Raw genomic sequence first — 17,364 nt, forward strand, 5'->3', positions numbered from 1 at the left:
AAAGGTACTACCAGTTCTTGCTTTTATTGGAGTCTTTTGGTTGTCTGGAGAATTTCTGCTGATGTATTTTGGCAGATGCTGTGAGCGTGGAGGTATGAATTTAAATTTGTCTTTCCCAGAATGACCTTAGAAAAACTTCCTCTACTTGTATGAAAGGAATCCTGGGATTTAAATAGTAAATTTATACAGCTATTGCTGAGTTATTGCATAAAGCTGACTAGTTTGACTTCAAGCTGACCTTTACACCCCTTCTGATGCAGCTCTGTAGCTGATTTCAGTGAAGGTATTTACTTCTATTTCCACTGTATGGCCCAAAATAGTGAATGGGAAGATGGAGGATAATGGGTAAATTGGGGGAGGTGGCAATGATTACTTGTCTGTAAGGCAGACAAAACAAGTAGAATATATTCACTAAGTTTCACAGGTGGGAACCTCAGGTGTTTTGAAAGGTGTATTCCATTTCTGGAAGTATGTTTCAAGCCAAGTTATCAAAGTGACCCACCTCAAGCTGATTTTTTCCGGCATCAGCTTTCAATTCTCTCTCTTCCCTAACAAAATCAGAAAAAGCTCTTAAATGTTTTTTGTTTTTTTTTTAAAAAAAGTTGTAATGGTCTTGTAGGCTTAATTGTATGTGGTAAGAGCTGCAGGGTCAGGTTGTTTGCAGTAGGCATTGCTCTATATGTAGTCTTTCAGTTGTTGCTGCAAAATGTGCGAATCCTGTAAGCCAACTACTTTGTAACTTCTGGGGGGTTGTTGTCTATTTGGTTTTTTCCTTTTGTTAGGAAGAGCCTGGATTTGATTGAATCTCTGTTACGACTGGCAGAAGTGGGACAGTATGAGCAGGTCAAGCAGCTCTTCAGTTTTCCTATCAAGCATTGCCCAGATATGTTGGTGTTGGCCTTACTGCAGATCAACACGTCCTGGCATACCTTGCGCCATGAACTCATCTCCACGCTCATGCCGATTTTCCTTGGCAACCATCCCAACTCTGCTATCATTTTGCACTATGCATGGCATGGGCAGGTAAGTATTTTTAATAAGTGTGCCTGTAGTTTGTTCGTGGAACTGAAAGCTTGTTACGTGGGTTGAACAGTTAAAACAATGCTTATATTGGTTTATGAACTGGGTAATTTAAAACCAAAGGGGTAAACTAGCAGTGGCTTATCGGAAATAGTATGAGTTATCTCATCCCTGTCTTGAAGCAAACTGTTGTGATTTGATTTTCTTTGTGGAAATATATTCAGAACAAAGAAATCATGTTCACTGAGAAAATATTCCTGGAGAAGCAGAGAGACCAAAGTCAAACTTGACTTGTTTTTTTTCCTTCCAGTTTTAACCAAAGTTTGATTTTATTTTTTTTTGGAAACAAAAGAACACCAAACTCTCACAACAGTAACAACCCCCTCCACTCTCAGAACAGTAGATGCCACCCCCCACCCCAAACTCTCAAATTTACACTTCAAAAAGTGTAGAAACTTGAAGCAATAAGAGATGAGGAGGTTTAAACCAAAGTACTCTGCTAAAAGATAGAAACATGTATAAAGAAGCTACTTACAGTGTAAGTTTTAGGAGCCTCTAGGGTGTTTTCTGAAAACTTGGGACTGGCTGCTACCCTTCACACAGAGAGCTTCCATGCAGAGACAGGGTAATTATGCATGCAAATCCCATGCTTTCAGTGGACAAACAGGTAGGCTTTTATGTATTGCCCTTTTGGTATGGCCTTTGTCATTGTGTCCACTGGTAGTTAAGCAAGTAAGAGTCATAAGAGGAAACTTAACAGCAGAGGAAGTCTCTGGGGTAGGAGAATGCATTAGGAAATATCTTGCCTTGTTCAAATACAGTAGAGTTGATAAGAAGCTTTACCTCTTAAGTCTCGGTCTACATTCATTGCAAAATTATGGCTGTTTTCTAGCTGAAGTACTATGAATGTTTGGTTTTTTCCCCTGACAAAAGTCTTTAAATTGAAGAATGGGGGGATAGAAGTGATATGCTTTCTGCATAAGGTATTGAACTGGCAGAATATGCGACTTTTCCACAGGGTAGGCTTCAGAATAAAGTACAGAATGTCATGTGGCAGCCATCATGGTGCTGATCCACAACTTGAGGATATTTCACTTCCCCAGCTGAGGGAGTCTTTAAGCAAAAACCTTGCTGTCATCAAAATCTTAATGTGTTGTAGTTTAAAATTGCCCCTGTGTGAGCAAAGAGCTAGATACTGTGTTTTCCATGTTAAGGTGTGACATTTCAGGTCTCACTTCAAGACATCACATCAGGCATAACATTTTGTAAATTTGCACGTTCCAAGAGCAGTTTCTGTACAGTTGAGAGGAACTAGACCTGTACAGTGGTAGGAAAGAGATAGAGATGTACATCCTTTTCATAGTCATCCTACATCTTTCAGTTGTAGTTCCTGAATAGTTTATTGCAGAAAAAACCCAACTCAGAAGTCAAGTTCTGAAGCTAAAGAGTAAATATGTTTGCATGTTAAGCTTTAGAGGTCAAATATCCTATTTAATGTTCACATGGTTGAACCTTTTCCTAGAGCAGGGGTCCTCAAACTTTTTAAATGGGGCCAGCACGTGGATGAAGTGGCAGGAGGTCATTTGTGGCTGCTTGGTTCCCCTCCCCGCCCCCCACCCCCCCCAACCCCCGGGGTGGAGGCAGGGGGGGTTCTGTAAAGTATCCAGCCTGTGGGCCATAGTTTGAGGACCCCTGTCCTAGAGGCATGAAGTAAAATCCTAATTATCCTAATTTAATTCTTCTCAGGGTCAGTCTCCTTCAATTCGTCAGCTTATCATGCATGCAATGGCAGAATGGTACATGAGAGGGGAGCAGTATGACCAGGCAAAATTGTCACGTATTCTTGATGTGGCGCAAGACTTGAAGGTGAGTTTTTCAAAGTACTGCTGTTATTTTCTCTCTGGTGTCTTATGCAGATTCACTTACCTTTTAACAAAGGCAAGCTTAACTTAATCCTGACTAAATTAGTCACATCTACTTTTTTTAAGCATGTCTGAATTCATTTGTTGCTGCTGTACCTCATCTTAAAAAAAAAAACCTCCCCCCCCCCCCCCCCCCCCGCGCAAAAAAAAAAATATTGAGAAACCAGTGCTCTTCAGCTGAGTTGTGGTGTCTGACTACAGATGCTTTCTACCTTTCCAGTTGTGAACTAAAGGCAGTTCTCCTTGGCATTCGCGGTAGGGCTGGTTATCATGGCTTAGCTGACAAGTAACTTGGGAAGGAGTATAATAGGACTGCTTGCTATGGGAATGGACTGTAAATCCAGGAAGGGCTTTGACTATTTTAAACTTGAATACCATTGAAATGGGAATGTAGAAGATTCTTTGAGGACTTTATTGCTTCCTAAAGTTAGATGCAGAATAATTGGGTGTCTCCAAAGTGCAAGAGCGCAAACTGCTGCTTGAAGTCAGTTTTGTTGTAGCAGTTCCTGTGCTCAAAGATGAACACTTAGAGCAAATGTATTCAGAGTGGCTCTGAAGGGGTTGAGGTCTCTTTGCAGGGAAGTGCTGGACCCTGGTGGTTAATTTTGCTGTGATACTGACTTGGTAGCTCTCAGCCATTTGCTGGTGGGTTTTCATATAGAGGAATTTAAAACTGTCAGCACAAGGTCGCTTCAAAGAAGATAGGGTCATGATTTCAAATGAGAGCTCTTGCTTATTTGTCTCACGGGCAAGCTGTAAGTGGGTGAAGCTCATAGTACCAGTCTTTTCGTTGACAGAGAAAGCATAGCAGCATGTGATCGCAAGACTTCTGTACTAAAAAGTATATGGGGATAAGAAGGAAAAAAAAAGGAGAAAGGGTATCCTTGTGTCTTCACTACTAGTCTTCTGATTATTTTTTTTCTTTAGGCCTTGTCAATGCTGCTAAATGGTACTCCATTTGCCTTTGTTATTGACCTTGCTGCACTTGCCTCTCGACGGGAATACCTCAAACTTGACAAATGGCTCACAGATAAAATTCGGGAGCATGGGGTAAAGCAGGATTTTTCTTTCTATTTCTGCACTCTATCAGTGACTAACTTAAGTCACTTCATTAATTTTGTAAGTAGCTTTAAAGTTGTGGAAAGTGTCTATGGTCTGATAGTACATTTTCACTGAACTATAATAGCTTAGCGCAGTTGTTTCCACAGTGCAATTGCCAAGTTTGAAATAGTGGCTTGGATGCAGTTTGGGAGATTAAGATAACATTTTTTCCTCAGGAGCCTTTCATCCAGGCCTGTATGACCTTCTTAAAGAGAAGATGTCCCTCTATCTTGGGTGGCCTTGCTCCAGAAAAAGATCAGCCCAAAAGTGCTCAGCTTCCTCCAGAAACCTTGGCGACTATGTTGGCATGTCTGCAAGCTTGTGCTGGGTAAGGATTATATTGCTTATGCTGAATGTGTAATCTGTTTGCAACTTTTTTGCTGGCACATGGTCACAGCTGGTTTGGAATTTCACAGGGAGAATGGGGTTAACAAGAGTATATAAGCTTGCAGGGGTGGATTCAGTAGTAGGTTTAATTTTGCACTGAAGCTTCTGAAGTTAGGTCACAAGAGCTTGAGTGTTCTTGTCTTTATAATTAAAAAAGTGAGGTGATCTTGGTAACTGGGGGATGGCTGCTTGGTGAGATCCTGGGTTGTTAATGACTAAATGCAGGGCTGTAATTTGCACAGAAAGGAATACAGGTGTAACTACAGAGTGGGACAGCATCTTGGAAAACAGTGACTGTATAAAGGCGATTGTGTTAGGCAAATGGCTCTGTGTGATTACTACCCTAGCAGAAGGGGCTAATGCAGTCCTTGTGTGCTGAAGTGGTAAGTGGTGATTGTAATGTAACTGGGACTGAAACTAGATGTGCAACTTACGTTGTCTTCATTTGAGACAGTCTCAAAGTAGTGAAAGGGTGGAAAATAGCCTCTTGCAGATCAGATTGCTTAGCTGAAGTCCAGAAGAAAAGTGTGGGTCCTAGGGAGCAGTTTCATTTGCTAGAGGAGATGGGTAGACAACAGAAAGGACAAATGAGTTTAAGTACTGTGTTCACATTTTCTTAAAAATGACTGAATGTTGTTAAATATTTGTGGTGTCACTTCTCTATGCTGTCAGATCAAGATGGTATTTAACTGCTTTTGAAAGCAGTATTTCAAAGATAACTGAGTGTAGCATAGCATGGTGTATGTGCCAGAGAGACTGAAAGCTGGAGACAGTGCTAGTTTTGAGTATTAAATTTTGACACCAAAAGAGGCTGGTGTGTCTGAGTGCACATTACCTGATTGAAGGCCTATATTGTGTCCCTTAGTTTCACCAGTGTTGTTGTGAAAGACACAACATCTTTAAAGGTGTCCAGGATGGTTTGTGGCTGTCATGTAGATGCTAGGAAGTGAGTATTGACATAGAATTGTCATGATGGGTATTTGAACTGGAAGGGAATTTGAGGTACCTATAAGATTTTGGGAGAAAGGATTCTCCTGACTTCTGCTGGGACCTGTGCAATTAAACTTCGAAATGCTGTTGAAATATAATGGTCTAGCACACTTCTTGGGCTGAAAAGACGGCTGTTATTTTTTAACTCAAAGTGCATCTTCTGAGGCTATAGTTCACAAATTAAATTACATTCATTATTTTGCGTTGCTACTGTGTCCAGATTTCAGAGGTTTAATAGTTAACTGTAGACTTGACTTGCATCTAATGTCACTGTGTTCTGAATCTTAATGTGTTACCAGTATTTTATTTAATTAATTCCAAAAGCCACTAGTTCTCTACTGGCACAATTCTCTCTGTTTTTGGTTTCTTTTTATAGCTACTTGTATTCCCTTTTATGCAAGAATGTGACCTACTTGCAGTCATTTTCCATTACTTATTCTCTTTGAGCTTTAAAAAGAAAATGCTTGGCTTTCTTTCGTGAAGCAATTGCTTTGATTAGCTTAAGTTTCAGTCACGAAGGAAAATCACAGTAAATATTAAATACGCCTGGAAGGGTAGTTTGACTTCACAAGCTGAAGTCTGCTGTTTCTTAAATCTGTTGATTTAGGACCCTGCTCTTTAATTAGGCTGTAATTATTTCTTGTCCCATTTTGTGTCCAGGGAGACACTTTTTTTTTTTTTTTTAGCCACCAGGACCCTGCATGTTTTGAGACACTTTATTTTTGGTGCAGCTTGTTTGTCACTGGTGGGCACCGCAGTTGTGGCATTGTGTAGCAGTGAGGCTTCAAAAAGAAATAAGTGCTCCTTTTATTACTGTGTTCTTAAAATGAATTCAGAGTGGTTGCAGGCACCACAGGCTGACCAAGCATGTGATTTGGTAACAAACTGCTTATGAGAAGGCTGCCTCTTGAGCTGCAGTGAGTTGAGAGGGGCAGCAAGCAGTGCCTCTCCCCATGCAGCTGTGTCCAGCATAGGTCAAGCGTGTCAGCTGGAGGAATGGTCATGCTTTCTCAGTCCCTGCTTGAAGAACGGAAGAGGCTTCTGGCTACCTGTGCCTAGGGGAATGAAAAGGCCTTTTCCTGCTTTGTAAAAATGGGTTTAAAAAAAAAAAATTATGGAAGAGGTGAACTTTTATTTCAGCAAGCTGGGGCTTCCCTTAAGCTGACGGTTTTTCCTCTAGAGCTGGCTGCCTGTGGTTCTTGGCTTTCCTCCTTATTATGTTCCAAAGTTCACCTTACTGTAGTTGTCCCATAGTTCTTTTCTGGGAATGGCACTGATTAGGATAGATGCCTGAATATATTTTTACATAGAACTTGAAAATAATGACATTTTCTTTAAGAGCTTGTTACCATAGAATCATAAATCGTAGAACAGTTCTGGGTTGGAAGGGACCTTAAAGACATCTAGTTCCAACCCCCAGCCCAGGTTGTTCCAAGCCCCATGCACTCTGGCCTTGAACACTTCCAGGGATGGGGCATCCACAGCTGCTCTGGACAACCTCTGTCAATGCCTCACCACCCTCACAGTGAAGAATTTCTTCCTAATAGCTAATCTTTTCCAGTTTAGAGCCATTTCCCCCTGTCCTGTCACTACATGCCCTTGTAAAAAGCTCCTCTCCAGCTTTCTTGTAGGCCCCCTTTAAGTACTGGAAAGCTGCTATGAGGTCTCCTTGGAGCCTTCTCTTCTCCAGGCTTAACAACCCCAACACTCAGCCTGTCTTCACAGGAGAGGTGTTCCAGCCCTCTGATCATCTTTGTGGCTTCCTCTGGACTCAATTCAACAGGTCCATGTCCTTCTTATGTTGGGGGCTCCAGAGCTGGATGCAGTATTCCAGGTGGGATCTCGTGAGAGCAGAGCAGAGGGGGAGAATTGCCTCCCTTGACCTGCTGGTCATACTGCTTTGCAAGCAGCCCAGGATTTGGTCAGCTTTCTGGGCTGCAAGTGCACATTGTTGAGCTTTCAGTCTGCTAGCATCCCCAAGCTCTTCTGCTCATGACTGCTCTTAATCCATTCTCCACCCAGCCTGTATTGATTCTGGGGGTTGCCCCAACCCACACGCACCACCTTGTACTTGGCCTTGTTGAACCTTGTGAGGTTCACTAGAGCCCACATCTCAGTCCTGTCAAGATGCCTCTGGATGGCATCCCTTCCCTTCAGCGTGTCAACTGCACCATGTACATTGTGTCATCAGCAGACTAGTTGAGGGTGCACTTCATCCCACTGTTCATGCTACCAACAAAGGTATTGAACAGCACCAGTCCCCGTACTGACCCCTGAGGAATGCCACTTGTCACTGGTCTCCACTTGGACATCGAGCTGTTGACCACAACTCTGCGACCATTCAACCAGTTCATGCCCACCTACTTCTTCATAACCTTTGCCTCAAATGCAGTTTTTTTGTGAAAACCTGTGGTTTTGTACTTGATACAGCAGTATATCTTTTGGTATGGTAACAAAGTTAACCTTCAGTCTCTCTAGGTGGTGGGACGTAGTGTTGGTGGATTGCTCCAAAGCACAAGTGACGTAACTGGTCACCGTAAATACAAAATTCTAGCACTGTAATTAGTCTTTGTTGTGGGCTGACATATTATCTATCTACAGCAGGTTGCAGTTTGTTTTGCTGAAGTGTGCTACAATATTTAAGCATGAAGACTGCAAGTTTTAACTGCTACAAAAAAAGGGGGAGGGCAGAAGACTGAGGGTGGTAACAATGTGTGAACTTGGCTCTTAGGTCCTTAGTCCCATTTCCTGGTTAGGGCGTCACTGTGTGGTCTTGGAACGCCTCCTGCATCAAGGAAAAAAACTGCTGCCTGCTAATTGGTCATACATACATTTAAAGGTTGATATTTCTGAGACTCTGGCATTGCAGTGTAAGCAAGTACATATTGTAGATACTGAACCTACAGTGTTCCATGCTCAGAGTGTGGTCTTCAGGTCTGGTTGCACTTTTCCAAAACAGAAGTCCCTTTGGGTGTTTTGAAGGTAGGTTTCTGATTGCTTTTTGATACGCGCCCCCAAGCCCATTGCTTCTAAGGCCTTTGACACTAGGCCCTGGAAATGGTTGATAAAATGTTTGTTGCCCTGTATGGAAACCTGCTCACCCATACTGTCTCCCCCACCCCCCATCTGTCATGGGTGAGCTTTTATCCACACTACATAGTGGATCACTGTCTTTGGAGAACAACTGGAAGCCCTTATCTCTGTGTAGCCTGTCATGCTAAAGGCTGATCTGCACTTTGTTTTCCTGCCTTAATTGTCAGGATTGTTCTTCTGTCTTTTTCACCTCATGCCAACAGCTGTGCAGTAAAAGCTTGTGAAAATTGAGTTAGCCTTGTGTGGAGATTCCTCGTTTTAACAAAACAACAAAGCTGTATTGGTATAGCTGCCCCATTACAGGAAGGTATCTGCTGCTTTAGCTGTCCTCACCAAGAAGGTAGAACTAAAAAGTTCAGGCATGCTGTTAATAATTGGCTGTATTTTCCAAAAGGAAAATGTTAGTGTTGTGTTAATATGTTTGTGGTTAGGTATGTCAGCAGCAGAGCTGGCTTTCCTTCCAGTTTCGGAACGTGGCAGTCGGACATGGAATACTTTGGAAAGAGGTACAAGCTGCTCTTGATTGTGCAATGACTTTGTGCCTAAGTTTCAGTTTTCAGTTGGCTTTTGATTATTATAATCATGAATAGTTAGGTTTGCTGTCTCTGTTTTGGTTTAATGTTAGCGTGTGAAGCATGTCTTTCAGTGCACAGACAGATGAATTTTAGTGAAGCAGGTGGTGGTATTTACCTCTCGTCCTTTTTTGTCCTTTGAGTGTGTAGCCCAAGCTTTAGTCTTGTTATATCTCCCCTTTTGGAGAGACCTCAGGTGTAACAAGATTCAGAGTGGGAATAATAATGAGTGAAGTCTTGAGGACAGGAAGGAGCCCTGAGGAGCAGATTTGAATGAGGGATTGTTAGCATCAGTGACTGTGTGTGTTAATTTATGAGGCTGAGCTGTATATAGCCCAAAATGTGGATGACAGCATACAAAGACTGTTGTAGGTAGTCTGTTGTTCCAAGGACCGTTAGTGATGTAGATGCATATCCCAGATTTCTGTAAGTCATTACTTGCTGGGGTAACTGTGAAGCACTACTTGAATTACTGAAAACAAAGGAGTATACTATTGGACACTAATTTTTAGAACTATAGGTTAAATTTTTCTGTTTTCATTTCTCTTGGGATGTGCTCTAAGTTTTGCAAATAACAAAATGTACCTTCTGCTGGAGTTGTTTTACAGCTTCTGTTTGTGAAATGTGGCCCCAGTTTCTCTAGGAAGACCATGTAAGATAGGGGCCTTAGTTTCACGCATGTTATATGGCTCACTAGCCTGCTTCTCTGTTCTAGGAGTGTTTCTCAGGAGCTGTCAGAGACGATCCTCACCATGGTAGCTAACTGCAGTAATGTCATGAACAAGGCTAGACAGCCACCACCTGGAGTCATGCCAAAAGGACGCCCACCCAGTGCTAGCAGCTTGGATGCCATCTCTCCTGTACAGGTAGACAAAAAACGTGCTGCATTTTTTAGGAGTTATTGTTGATTTAACATTAGTTCTGCTGCACTGTTTGAGCTTTTTCAGCAGGACTCAGTAAAACATCATCTGGCTCCCTTAGTTTTATGCTTGCATGTCTAGATAACCTGTAACTACAGAATAAAGCCTGAGGTTTGTAGTTCAGAAATGTCTTTAATTTCACAAATGTTGGTAAGAAGTAACTGAAGGATAGCAGGATGGGAGCACTGAAGAGGGTTAGAGATTTGGTTTATTTAAAATAACTGAGGGTTTCTTTTAAAGTGCTAAAATTTACTAAGACTTTTGAGAATTAAGCACTGCCTTTGAACCTGATCTGTCTTGTTTGTAGCCTCACGGGCCAAGCAACAGTGCTGTGCTAGTGTAAGGACTTTGTTAGAACTGGGGCTCTTCAGCTCTCAACTGAATGCTCTTAAAAACAAGGTACATTTAAGTTGCTCCCTGTCACTCATCATCCCTTCCTCGTCTGGGAGCAACCCATTACAGACAGGTTTTGCTTCTAGCAATTACATTCAATGGCAGATTTAAAAGTGGTGACAAGTTTTTTTCACATGAAATAGTGGGAATTTAGCATTTAAGAATGTCTGAAACATGAGTAGATTCATGAACTAAATACAGAGAGCAGTTTCCTTGTAAATTGTTGCTTTATTGAAGTTGCTTGTCACATGTACCAAATATCTTGGCAACCTGCTGCAAATAACCGATGTGAACAAATAGAGCAGCAGATGTTAGTCTGTAGTCATGCTGTCTTTTGGGCAGATAGCAGTTTGCTGCTGTTCCTCATCAGGAGCTCTTAAGTTAGTGCTCTGTCAGGCAGTGTTGTGCCTTCCCTCCTCCTCATCACCCAGATATTAATGCTTTTTATCGAAGACTGCTTTCAGGCATTTACCTGTGAAAAGCGGGCATAATGGCATCCTGTAGACAGTTAAAGATACTCTGTGAGCTTGGTATTAAATAACTTTTAAGTCTTGAGGTGGGGTCTGAGGTCGCAGACTGCAGAGCATAAACTAGCATAAAAATCTATGTGCGGCTTATAAGCATTTACTGTTGTGTAACACTTAACTAGAGACTATAGAATAATCAACCTTTCTCTAAAACCTCTGGTAGAATAGGATTTCGGGGATCGTAGAAGAAAAAGTGAAATCGCATTCTGTAGACAAACTAATCTGGGGTGATCTGGATGACTTCGGAATTTAAAGTAACTCCAGAAAAGCTCTTTTCAGGAATATTTTGATATGTAGCTGTCTTTATACAAAACCTGCCAAAAATCAGCTTGATCACGGTTTATGGATGTCTGTGTATAATCTTCCTTTCTTCATTCAGATTGACTCGCTTGCAGGAATGGCATCTCTTAGTCTAGGTGGCTCGGCTGCTCCTCATACCCAGAGCATGCAAGGCTTCCCTCCAAACCTGGGCTCTGCATTCAGCACTCCTCAGTCACCAGCAAAAGCATTCCCCCCTCTTTCCACCCAAAACCAGACAACAGGTTTCAGTGGCATTGGAGGACTCTCTTCACAGCTTCCAGGTACTGCTATCCACATGGAGTGGTTTGTATTTTTGATGTATCGGAGCTAAGGCAGTGTTACTGCCATCACTGGGAATACTGGACAAACAGCTGTGTCATGTGGCAGGGAATTAAACAGTCCTTGCTTCTAGGTTCCTGCTGAAATAGCAGTGCAGAACGTTGCAACTGCAATAGGTAAAAAGTTTGAGAGTCAAGAGGGTGAGTGTTCTGAAAGATTTTAGCAGTGTTATTTTAGGTTGGGACAGATTAAGAATCACTTGAGATAAAACTGCTTGGTATTAGGCAGTTATGAAGCTGTATAGCTCAGTTCTTGGAAATTGAGTGCTGGGAGTGTTAAGTGCATCCTGTGAAGGGTGCAACTGGGATGATCAGTTTGATCTTCAGTAGGTGGTCTTACTATGGGTTTGATCTTCAGTAGGTGGTCTTACTACGGGTAGCCTGACTGGCATAGGAACTGGAGCCCTGGGCCTTCCTGCGGTGAACAATGACCCATTCGTGCAAAGGAAGCTGAGCACGTCTGGACTGAACCAGCCTACATTCCAGCAGAGTAAGATGAAACCTTGTAAGTGGTAGTGTTGTCTGTGCCTGTGAAGTGTGACTGTGGTCTGCAGTTAATCTGCATTTACTTCAAGGGAGGCTTAGATCTGTAGGTGGTAAATGTAAGAAATACGACTCTTGTATGATGGCATTAGTCTGAAAAAGGTGCTTCTAAACTTCTATACTAAAAGCTTTCCAAGTGGCTGGGGGAGTGGGGGTGGCTTTTTTTTTTTTTAAAAAAACCTGTTAGTGTAAAAATGTGACGTTACAGATCTGCATGAACAGTGTTGGTGTCCTTTTTTGTTGTGCTGTGTTGTCAACAAAAGTGTCGTCCTGCTCCTTATGGAGAATTGTATGCATCTGGTAAGAGGGATTTTTGTTTTGTTTGTGACATGGTTAAGCAAAAGCTACCTCGGTAAGGTCCTGTTGCAGCAAAGAATTTGACAGGTAAAGCAGTGAATTAGACTGCAACACTGGATGCAAATAAGACTTAACAAAAGTTGGTGGGAAGGTGGTTTTTGGAACAAGTAATTTGGTTCCTAACACTGAGCTATTTATACTTAACTCGTTTATGTCTCTGAAGTATGCTCACAATGAAATGTTGAAGCAATCAAATCTTGCCTTTAGGAATCATAGCCATATGCTAAACCTTCCGTGCTGCTGTTGGTACATATGTCTCCTTTCACAGCTCCTCTATAAAAGCAAAGTTCCCGATCTCTACAGATACACAATGCAGGCGGCTGTGGTGACCATTGGTTAATATTTTTGGGCTTGAACACTCAGTATAAACTTGCTTGAAGCTCACTGGCTGGCCTGAAAGTTTGTGTGAAAGTTTGTCTGCATGTTAGTGTTGTGTATCATGCTTTATTTATTCCAGTCCATTTTGCATTCATTTAGTTTAAGTGTCAGTTGAGGTTAGCTAGGGATGCAGTGGGTTCTAGGAATACAACAGCAGGAGTTAATTCTATCTTAGAATTAAGTTCTTTTACATAAGTACTATGTATGGAAAACAGATATTTTTCTTTTAAAATAACAATTCCTGTCTACTGGAAAGGATCAATACCCTGCTTTTCAGGAGAACTAGCAGGTTCTGTGTAGATTGGTGGAAGAGCTGAAAAGGACTAGGTGCAAATCGTGACTGCCTGAAGTTGTTCTGAGCATGATACCTCTTCCCTTTAACAGCTGACTTATCTCAGGTGTGGCCAGAGGCTAATCAGCACTTTAGCAAAGAAATAGATGATGAGGCAAACAGCTACTTTCAGCGTATTTACAACCATCCACCACATCCGACCATGTCTGTAGATGAGGTGAGTTCTGTTCTGTAGCAGTTGCATCACCTGTCCAAAGACTTGCTATAAAGTTAGTAGCAATTATTCCTTCATGTTTTACTGGAAAATAACAAAGGGCTAGTGGTAGATGCTGGCAGCATTGGGTTTTTTGCATGGTTGAAATGGTGTATTTCTAAGACAGCGTGCTTTCACATTAAACTTGCTTTTGATCATTACATTCAACTTTTGACTTCTGTGGACTGAAGACTAAAGTCTTCATCTAAAGATGTCTAATTAACACTCCTAAAATGATGCTGAGTGGGAAGAGTTCAATGTGGAGTGGAAGCTTTTGTGTTCAAAATAAGTGCTAAAGTATGTTTTTAAACAGTCTATATAAATTATTCTTATAATGAATATATTTGCTTTTCAAATATCTAAAAATTACTACAACATCTAAATATATAAAGGTATCCTAAGTTCTACCTTCTGAGCTTTGATAATTATTTTGGTTAGTCTCTATGAGAGTAATTATCACTCTGATGTTCTTGCTCTTTGAAGTACTTCAAATATAATTTAATAGATTTATGTGGTTATAAATTATGGAAGACACTGAACATTAATTTTCATTTTTCTAATTTTAAAGCAATGGAGTAGGCGGTCACAAAGTTTTATGTGAAGACAGTTACTTAAAGGGGAAAAAGCTAAAGTCTGAGGAAGAAGCTTATTGTGGTAATGTAGTGTCTTCTGGCTGAAAAGAGGTTTTCTTGAAGCAGTTATTTTGCAGTCTAGCTTGTGGGAGTGCAGTTTACCTTAGTTACAAGCACTGTTGAAACCTGAAGGTGTGGAAGGGCTGAAATAAAGCAAATCTGTTAGTAACAATTTCCAATTTCTTTGTAGGTCTTGGAAATGCTGCAGAGGTTTAAGGACTCCAACATTAAACGGGAACGAGAAGTGTTTAACTGTATGCTGAGGAACTTGTTTGAGGAATACCGTTTCTTTCCCCAGTACCCAGATAAAGAGCTGCACATAACAGCCTGCCTCTTCGGTGGGATAATAGAGAAAGGACTGGTTACTTATATGGCATTGGGCCTGGCCCTACGCTATGTTCTTGAAGCCTTACGAAAGCCTTTTGCATCCAAAATGTACTATTTTGGTATTGCTGCACTAGATAGATTTAAAAATAGGTGAGTGTGGGTTTTGGTAATACTTGTAGCAGTGCCTGTAATGTCTTGATAACCTTGAACCTGCTCTGATTATGCAGTACAGGATTGCTTATATGTGTTTGATATTTACAGGTCTCAATGTCAGGATTACTTTAAAGATATGATGAGCTGAAACAAAATATGCTGATGTGTTAGTTAAAGGGTGACTTAATTTAAATCAGAATGTTCAGTGCAGTACCTGCATAAACGTGGGACAAACTGGGATGCTGAAACTACTTGGTGGACTTTGTTTATAAAAACAATTTGGTGATGGGTTGTTAGATGAAGTTGTTAGCTTGTTAGAAATGGGGTGAATGTAGTTACAGGTGCTTTCTACTGAAGTGCTATTTATATGATTCATTACTGAAAGACTGGCTAGGAACTAAGCTCTAGGGCTTTGGTTGTACACAAATCTCAAGTATGGCAAAAAGTGTCTCAAGAAAAGCTTTCTCAAAGCTTGTAATAGATTGCAGGTAAAGGAAACTCTCAAGGCAGGCTGCTATAGTAGACAGGATTATACACCTGTCAGAAAAGGCTTTGTTCTGGGGGAAGATAGTTGAACTTGAAAGGTGTTATAAAGCTTTTTGGAATTATTTAATGACTAGAAATGTGTGGACTCATAAGCAAGGAGCACATTATCTTCTGTCCTTATTCTCCTTTCAACATTCATCTGCCCTGCAGTATTTAATCTGTAATAAAAGCTGTTGCTTGCATCATTCATGGAAGACACTTAAGGCTGACATACTTGAGTCCTAGCCACCATCTTACTCCTCTTAAGAACAATTTTAAGTGGAACATAAAGATTTTACTGTCAATCAGTGGTAGCATCTAGCGTTCGTAAGTAGAACTATAACAATTGGTGTGCATAGGTGAAGAAGCTTCTGTCTTGGCTGTTAGGGGCACTCTGGTTTGTTGTTTAAAATGCACTGAGCCAAACTACAAATTACTTACCCAATCTTACTGCAAATAAGGAATATAAATGCAATTTTGTGCTCAGTCAGAAGTATAAGAGATGTAGGATGAGTTACTGCAAATAAACCTTTTATTTTGCTGTTAATTTAATTTCAAATGAGTTTTGCAACAAAAAGTACTTTGTGGAAAATGCTTTGTTTGTAGTACAACTGCTGTAAGGAGTCTAGAAGTAATTCTGTGATTCTGTATGGGAATGACATATCAGTGTTATTTGTATTTCTTTCTAATACTGTTTCTGATCTGGGCTTGTGGTTCTGACTAATGTGTATTTTGTTTGACAGATTGAAGGACTATCCCCAGTATTGTCAGCACTTGGCTTCTATTAGTCACTTTATACAGTTCCCACATCATTTACAGGAGGTGAGTGTTCACGTTAGCGCACTAGCTTTCTATGATTTTAAATTCTTTTGAGCAAATTCCTGTTTTCCTTTGGAAAAAGTCACCTGTCACAATTTTAGGCAGTGTACATCCACCAAATCAAATGCCTTTTAAAGGTTTTGCTGTGGGATAGAGTGGGCAGGTGAAGGTGGTTATCTGGTACCTCTTCTGTTTCCACAAATCTGTTTGGGTTCCTTATGTTGAAATAGCTGCCTGAATATAAGTGTTATCAGCCAGTGCACAAGGCTATGCACAAAGATTTTTTGAAGTGCTTCAGTGGATTCATATTCCGGTCCCTTAAAGATTTGGAGTTTACCTCTAAAATGGAGGGCATTCAGCTGGGTTAATACAGTGTCTTACTCAGACCTGCCTGCTAAAATAATCCAGAAAAAGGTGAGAGAAATTTTTGCTTCTGAAGGTCTGGTCAGGATAATGGGAATACCCTGTAGTCCAAAGCAGTGTTGATTGCTTTCATTGGTAGAAGTGCAGAAAAGCTAATGTGAGTGGCAGAGCTTGAGAGCGTAATGTAAATGATGAAAAATGTTCAGCTCTTAAGGTAGGTAGGCCATCTACCCAAAGCTGCAAAGTCCAGCAGCAGTCTCAGTTACACTAACAGGTTTCAGATTGTATCTGTTAAATGACAGCATGTTGTCTAATGTTACCAGTTTCTGGGTAAATGTATTGCAGCAGGGAAGAAACCCATTTTCTAATGCGCAGCTAGTTTAGAAGATGTGAAAGTTTGAAGTTGGCAGTTTCAGAACTATGGTTTTGCTTATTAATTCTGAACTTCAGACTTCACCGTTTCTATGTGGCTGTAGGAGTCCTTGGGCAAGACTTCTTACCTGCATTGTAGCCAGTTACTTGATACGCAGTTCTCGGGCTCTTTCCCCTCTTCTGCTCTGCTATCCCAGGCCTGCAGGGATGGGGGGTTTTGGGTAGCTCTCTGTAAAATTTTAAGGATGTCATGTCTCTTGATGCTTGGCATAAACCTATTGAGGTCAGAGGTAGAGCCTGAGGCTCCTCTCCAGTAAGAAAGTAAGTAGTGACAAGATGTGCTTTATAAGGGTACGCAATTGTGGTTTGCAGATTCCCTTAACAGCATTAGTGTCAGGTATTTTTCAAGTTTGTTGGCAAACCTGTATACTGCTCATGCTAAAATTCAACCTGTAGTTCTGCTGTTGTGTGTAAACTTATGTATGTGCTTGTTCACCCTGTTTTAGTACATAGAATATGGACAGCAATCCAGAGATCCTCCTGTGAAGATGCAGGGTTCAATCACCACCCCAGGAAGTATTGCACTTGCCCAGGCTCAAGCCCAGGCCCAGGTTCCAGCAAAAGCTCCTCTTGCTGGCCAAGTCAGCACTATAGTAACCACCTCAACCACCACCACTGTTGCAAAAACCATTACAATCACCCGACCAACTGGAGTCAGCTTCAAGAAAGATGTGCCGGTAAGCGTTCTGTCACTGCCGTGCTCTTACTGGAGAAGCAAAGGAGTTGC

The 17,364-nt window shown here is 41.2% G+C and overlaps 1 protein-coding gene across 8 annotated transcripts in view; it reads left to right on the top strand.

Moving 5' to 3' along the window:
- The window catches only part of CNOT1 (CCR4-NOT transcription complex subunit 1), a 61,522-nt gene that overhangs the window by 19,325 nt on the left and 24,833 nt on the right, over positions 1-17,364 (top strand). For 5 of the 8 annotated variants that reach the window (XM_080410905.1, XM_080410907.1, XM_080410910.1 and 2 more), the window contains exons 13-23: positions 783-1,023; positions 2,767-2,886; positions 3,870-3,992; positions 4,220-4,371; positions 9,801-9,951; positions 11,305-11,506; positions 11,922-12,068; positions 13,226-13,350; positions 14,209-14,495; positions 15,767-15,845; positions 17,084-17,314. In XM_080410905.1, coding sequence (XP_080267031.1) covers positions 783-1,023; positions 2,767-2,886; positions 3,870-3,992; positions 4,220-4,371; positions 9,801-9,951; positions 11,305-11,506; positions 11,922-12,068; positions 13,226-13,350; positions 14,209-14,495; positions 15,767-15,845; positions 17,084-17,314 — 1,858 coding nt within the window. The remainder of the gene's footprint in view (positions 1-782; positions 1,024-2,766; positions 2,887-3,869; positions 3,993-4,219; positions 4,372-9,800; positions 9,952-11,304; positions 11,507-11,921; positions 12,069-13,225; positions 13,351-14,208; positions 14,496-15,766; positions 15,846-17,083; positions 17,315-17,364) is intronic. The other 3 variants (XM_080410909.1, XM_080410912.1, XM_080410908.1) reach the window with 2 other exon arrangements.

This window comes from Falco punctatus (genome assembly GCF_963210335.1).
Source record: "Falco punctatus genome assembly, chromosome: 14".
Taxonomy (NCBI): domain Eukaryota; kingdom Metazoa; phylum Chordata; class Aves; order Falconiformes; family Falconidae; genus Falco; species Falco punctatus.